Source organism: Hipposideros armiger, unplaced genomic scaffold, assembly GCF_001890085.2.
Source record: "Hipposideros armiger isolate ML-2016 unplaced genomic scaffold, ASM189008v1 scaffold_414, whole genome shotgun sequence".
In the NCBI taxonomy this organism is placed as follows: domain Eukaryota; kingdom Metazoa; phylum Chordata; class Mammalia; order Chiroptera; family Hipposideridae; genus Hipposideros; species Hipposideros armiger.
Genome location: NW_017731764.1, coordinates 424,497 through 431,280, shown reverse-complemented (window position 1 = coordinate 431,280; position 6,784 = coordinate 424,497). Strand labels below are relative to the sequence as shown.

The window sequence follows — 6,784 nt, the reverse complement described above, 5'->3', positions numbered from 1 at the left end:
ACCTTCTGTATTTGACAAACTAGGTCTCTTAGTAAAGGTGAAATAACATTTCCATTCATTGATGAGCATAGAGTTCTGTTGAAGCAAGCTCAGGCCTCATGTTAGTGGTGGGGCCCGTGGGACCCTCTTCCCCAGCAATGCTCAATGATTTTTTTCCGCCTGACCAGTACTTTCTATCAGCACAAAATTTGTTGAAGAGCTGGATTGTTTTTGGTAACACAAGGTCTAATCCATGGGAGGGAAGGTAGTTTCAATTTTCCTCGAATGTCACCCTCCGAACATACATGGCCTGAATAACTTATATTTTGCCTAAGTAAAGAAAAAATGAGAAGTTACATTTTCATATAAACAACACATATACTTAATATCCTGCTACTATTCTCCTACATTCTTTCTTTACAGTTAAGATTTTTGTACCTGGGAAAATAAATCACGCTCTAGGTCCCATTGCCCCGTATTTCAGAAGGAAAATAATAATCCTTTCTGTTCTTGGCTAGAGGTAGAATTTCTAGGACAATAATTTCTATCTGTAAAACACTTCACAGAAGTATTCATTGGGACATTGTTTTATGATCATTGCTGGTATAAGTGTCTTTTTCATGTCTTCTGATTTCTCTTCCTCCTTCAACAATTGGCAGGTTATTTCTAGTGAGATTATTCAGTTAAACAAGCAAACAAACAAACAAAACAGTACTATAAAGTAAGTCTGGGGAAGTTGGGGGACAGTTTCACCATGCCATCATTTCATATTTCTGTTTCCTCACTTGCCAATGAGAAAGTATTAAATTTGATGCCGTTAGAGTTACTCTGGTGCTTCCTGTGTTAACAGTTATCCGAATCTAGTACACTAGCTTTTTTGTTTTCCTCCCCATCCCCCCACATAGAAGCCTTGGAAACAGCCTTGGAAGCTCTCTCAGGGCAACCGTCAACCTCCTTGCGGGGACGTTTGCCTCCTGTCAAGAAGGGACGTTCCCTCTGGAGGCTTGGGCTGCAGGTGCCGGTTCCGCCCACGTCTCCGCCCAGGGACTGGTGGGTTGGAGCAGGCAGCCCTGCGCCTGGGAGCCACAGGCCAAGCCGCCCACCCCCGCAGCGTGAGCCACGCCCCCGCCTCCGCAGGCGCCCTTGGGCCATGCGGAAAGCCCGAGCAAAGGTGGAGCCTCTGGCCGCACGGGCCCAGCGCACCATGAGAGCTGGGCCTGGGGAGGCTGAGGAGGCCAGGAAATCCAGGAAAAAACCCTGGTATATAAGGATAATTACCCTGATCAAGTTCAGAAATTTCGGAAAAAAGAAAAGAGACAAGGCTGGGGGGATAACCTCCATGACGGAGAAGCCACAAGTACGGAATGAACAGTTGGAGGGGCCCTGTGGTTTGGGCTGTATAGTCATTCGCAGCTGTCAGCGTTTTAATAACATCCATTGCTTCCTAATTTTCTACTGCACCCTGGTAATCTCTCAAGGTGAGCCTGAAGAAGTGGGGTGGTGGCGGTGGTGTAGTTCTCGTGAGGGCAGCAGGTTGCCTAAGTGGGGGAGGCCAGAGAGGGACCAGGTGGCACAGCTTGAGGCTGCTGTGCTCTCTAACGTTCTCAAGGTACGTCTAGAATCAAAGTAGGTTAAGCGGGTTACCGCCCGGGTTTGAGCTCCTGTCATTGCTTTACTTCATCAAGCACCTGATTGACAGTTAGCCTTCACAGTGTGAATGATAGGAGCCTGGCCTCCAGATAGCCACCTAGAGGGAGTGGTGTTGAGTTATTGTTGTTTGCTCACCAACCCTGAGAAGTTCAAGGTTAAGTCACTTGGGGGATTAAATAAAGTTGAAAACAGTCTGACCACCAGGTTGATTTTGCTTCTGCCCAGCTTTAAGACACACTTACCAAGCCATTTCCTGCCTGGGCCTTGTTCCCTCCTGTGTGAATTGAGGAGATAGAGTGGGAACTCAGACAATGTATATCAGACAACCCAAATACACAGTTTGAAGAAAATTGTGAATTTGAGTGCCTTTAGAGGGGGCATGCATTGAGGCCCTCACCACTCCCATTACACCTAGATTCTTTACTAGCCTGTGTTTAAGCTGATGACATTGGTGTTTGCCAAACATGGTCCTTTTTGCTCTAAAATGCTATGTATAAATAAGTGCAATAAAAAAGACTAAATGTGATAAGAAACATATAAGAGGAACAAATAAGTAGGCATCAGTTTATTATTCTTGAGATCATCAAAGAGAAAGAAGCAGCTGAACTATGCCTTGATAAATAGGTACAGTTCTGATAGCTGGGGTTGTAGTTAAGGAATGTTTATTGATAAGGAAATGAATGAATGAATGTCTTGATAAACACTCCTACAGGAAAGCCTTGTTTCAGAATGGTGAGTGACAAGTTTGACTGGATGATGGTTTCACCTAAGTACCAACAATGGTAATTTATTTTATTTATTGTCTCCCCCACCACCACCAAGACCTAAGATAGTGACTGAGGCAGAAAAGACACTCAATAAATATGTACTGAATACATAAATGAGTAAAAAAGAAGGAAAAGACAAGTTGTGGCCACATTATGAAGGTCTTTAAATACCAGGCTAAGAATTTTGAAAGGATGCTAAAAGGCGTTTATGTCCCACTAGTGTCCTGGGTGATGAGTAAGGTGCTCTATACACATTATCTCACTTGATATCATTTCCTTATTCAGTGGATAATGAGATATTTAAGGTTTTTGAACAAGTGCTTGACAGTGAATGATTTTATCTCCATTTTATTAACTGACTTCATAATATTGAGTCCTCCATTTATAAAAAGGGTATATCTCTTCACTTATCTATTCATCAATTGATATATTTATTATCCAGTGTTACATTTTACAACAATTTTGAAATAATTTCCAACATATGGAAAGGACGAAAGCCAATGCAAAGAATTCCTGAGTTCCTTTCACCAAGATTCTCTAGTTGTTTATATTTTTTAGTTGTTTTACACTTTGTAGTTTACATTAGTTCACCTTTTCTTTCCCTATACATATAGATTTTTTTAGACATGGTGCCCCATTACTGCTAAATAATCCAATGTGCATGTTCCCAAAGTGAGGACACTCTCCTATGTAACCACCATCCACGCCTCCCAGTCAGTACTCTCGGTGCAACACCACCATTAAACTATGAATTGGTGGCCCCACGCAGACATTGCCAACTGTCTCAGTCATGTCTCCTTTTCCTTTTTAATCCAAAATTCTATCCAGGAACTCTGGTTGCATTTAGTTGTCATATTTTAGACTTCCTTAATCTGATACACTTCCTCATTTTCCTCCCCTATTTCTCATGTCCATAAAAGTCTTAAAATATATGGGTTTTTCATTCTGTATGTTGAACTTCAACCTCGTATGTTTGATGCTTCGTTCTGATCAGATTCAGGCCATACCTGCCTGCCCTGCCTGCCTACCTAGCCCCCTATCCCTTTCTCTATCCCCAATTTGTGGTTTACCTTTTTTATTTTTTTACCTGTGTTTTTTTATTAAAAAAGTGTTCAGTTTTGTTGCAGCCCAATATAATTTGTTTTAATTTTTATTTATTATTATGATTTTATTATTATTAGTTTCATGTGTACAAAACAATTCAATAGTTATCCTTTTCACCCCTCACAAAGTGGCAACCCCTCTCCCCCCATCCACTGCCCTCCCATCCCCGATAACATACTTGTCTATTACAATTCCATTGACTCCATTCCCACATTCTACTCTACATCCCGTGACTATATGTATATATAATTATAATTGACATACAGTATTATTCAACATCAGCTTCAGAAATACAGTGCAGTAGTCAGGCCTCTACACTGTCTATGAAGTGGTCTCCCTAACAAGGTGTGAGTCCATCTGGCCCCCTAAGAAATATTTACAACATTATTGATTATATTCCCCAGACTGTCTTTTCTATCCCTGAGGCCATATTGTAGTTACCAGTTTGTATTGTCTCATCCCTTCCCCTTCTCATTCATCCCCACCCCCTCCCAACTAGCAACCCTCAGTTTTTCCTCTGTGTCTCTGAGTCTATTTCTGTTTACATTTCTCGTTTATTCAGTTCGTTGGATTCCACATATAAGTGAGAGCATATGGTATTTGTCTTTCTCTGACTGACTTATTTCACTTAGCATAATGTTCTCTAGGTCCATCCATATTGTTGCAAATGGTACCATTTCCTTCTTCTTTATAGATGAGTAATACTCTATTGTGTAAATGTACCACAGTTTCTTAATCCAGTTGTCTACAGATGGGCATTTTGATTGTTTCCAAGTCTTGGCTATTGTAAATAGTGCTGCAATAAACATATGGGTGCACATATTTTTTCGAATTAATGTCTCAAATTTTTCTGGATAACTACTTAAGAGTGGAATTGCTGGGTCATAAGGTAGTTCCATTTCCAGTTTTTTGAGATACCTCCATACTGATTTCCATAGTGGCTGCACCAATCTGCAATCCCACCAACAGTGCACCAGGGTTCCCTTTTCCCCACAACCTCGCCAGGATTTCTTGTTTGTTGATTTATTGATGATAGCCATTCTGACCAGAGTGAGGTGGTATCTCATTGTGGTTTTTATTTGCATCTCTCTAATGATTAGTGAGGTTGACCATTTTTTCACATGCCTGTTGGCCATCTGTATGTCCTCTTTAGACAAATGTCTCTTCATATCCTCTGCCCATTTTTTAATTGGGGTTTTTTTTTTGGTGTTGAGTTGCATGAGAGTTTTATAAATTTTGGATATTAACCCCTGATCAGATATCTTATTGACAAATATCTTCTCCCATTCAGAAGGCTTCTTTTTTGTTTTATTGATGGTTTCCTTTGTTGTGAAAAAACTTTTAAGTTTGATGTAATCCCATATGTTCATTTTTTCTTTTACTTCCCTTGCCCATGGGGATTATATCAGTAAAAATATTGCACAGGGTAATGTTTTCAAATTTAGAACCCTATGTTTTCTTCTAGAAGTTTTATGGCTTCAGGTCTTATAGTTAAGTCTTTAATCCATTTTGAATTTTTTCTTGTATATGATGTAAGGAGGTAGGACAGTTTCATTTTTTTGCATGTGTCAGTCCAGTTTTCCCGGCACCATTTATTAAATAGACTATATTTCCCCCAATGTAAATTCCTGCTTCCATTGTCATAGACTGGCTGAATGTGCATAGATTTATTTCTAGGCTCTCTTTTCTGTTCCATTGATCTATGTGCCTGGTTTTATGCCAGTACCATACTGTTTTGATTACTGTAGCCTTGTAGTATGTTTTAATGTCTGGTAGCATGATACCCCCGACTTTATTCTTATTTCTCTGGATTGCCATGGCTATTCGGGATATTTTTTGGTTACATATGAATTTTATGATTGTATTTTCTATTTCTGTGAAAAATGCCCAAGGTAATTTGATAGGAATTGCACTGAATCTATATATTACTTTAGGCAGTATGGACATTTTAACTATATTCTTCCTATCATGAGCATGGTAGATGTTTCCATTTATTTGTATTTTCTTTTATTTCTTTCTTCAGTGTCTTATAATTTTCTGAATACAGGTCTTTTACTTCTATGGTTAAATGTATTCCTAAGTATTTTATATTTCTTGAAGAAATTGTAAATGGGACTGTTTTCTTAATTTCTTCTTCCGATAGTTTATTAGTGGTATATAAAAATGCAACTGATTTCTGAATATTAATTTTGTATCCTGCTACCTTACTGAATTCGTCTATCAGTTCCAATAGTTTTTTGATGGAGTCTTTGGGGTTCTGTCTATATAGTATCATGTCATCTGCATATAATGACAATTTTACTCCCTCCTTACCAATTTGGATGCCTTTTATTTTGTTTTCTTGTCTGATTGCTGTGGCTATAACTTCCAGAATTATGTTGAATAAAAGTGGAGAAAATGGACAGCCTTGTCTTGTTCCTAATCTTGTAAGGGGAATGGTTTTAGCTTTTCCCCATTGAGTATGAAGTTAGCTGTGGGTTTATCATATATAGCCTTTATTATGTTGAGATATGATCCCACTATTCCCACTTTGCTAAAAGTTTTTATCATAAATTGCTGCTGTATTTTGTCCAATGCTTTTTCTGCATCTATTGATATGACCATATGATTTTTATTTTTCATTTTGTTGATGTGGTGTATCACATTAATTGATTTGCGGATGTTGAACCAACCTTGCATACTAGGGATGAAACCCACTTGATCATGGTGTATGATCTTCTTAATATATTGCTGAATTCTGTTTGCTAAAATTTCATTGAGGATTTTCGCCTCTATGTTCATCAGGGATATCGGCCTGTAGTTCTCCTTTTTTGTACTGCCTTTGTCTGGTTTTAGAATCAGGGTGATCATGGCTTCATAGAAAGAGTTTGGGAGGCTTCCCTCCTTCTGGATTTTTTGGAATAGTTTGAGAAGAATAGGTGATAATTCTTTTTTGAATGTTTGGTAAAATTCACATGTGAAGCCATCTGGTTCAGGCCTTTTGTTTGTTGGAAGCTTGTCGATTACTGATTCAATTTCCTTGGTAGTAATCAGTCTATTCAGGTTTTCTGTTCCTTCTTGAGTTAGCTTTGGAAGGTTGTATGCTTCTAGGAAATTATTTCTTCCTGAATGTCAAATTTGTTGGCATATAATTGCTCATAGTAATTTCTTAAAGTTTTTTTCTATTTCTATGGAGTCTGTTGTCACTTCGCCTCTTTCATTCCTGACTTTGCTAATTTGAGTCCTCTTGCTATTTAGTAACATGTTATTCAGCCGCCATGTATTCTGTGCTTTCTGGATTTCTT

General features: G+C 38.8%; 1 protein-coding gene across 1 annotated transcript in view; it reads left to right on the top strand.

Moving 5' to 3' along the window:
- Positions 1 to 1,129: 1,129 nt before the first annotated feature.
- Positions 1,130 to 6,784, top strand: part of SLCO6A1 (solute carrier organic anion transporter family member 6A1) — an 87,105-nt gene continuing 81,450 nt past the window's right edge. The window contains exon 1 of the mRNA XM_019664012.1: positions 1,130 to 1,457. Coding sequence (XP_019519557.1) covers positions 1,130 to 1,457 — 328 coding nt within the window. The remainder of the gene's footprint in view (positions 1,458 to 6,784) is intronic.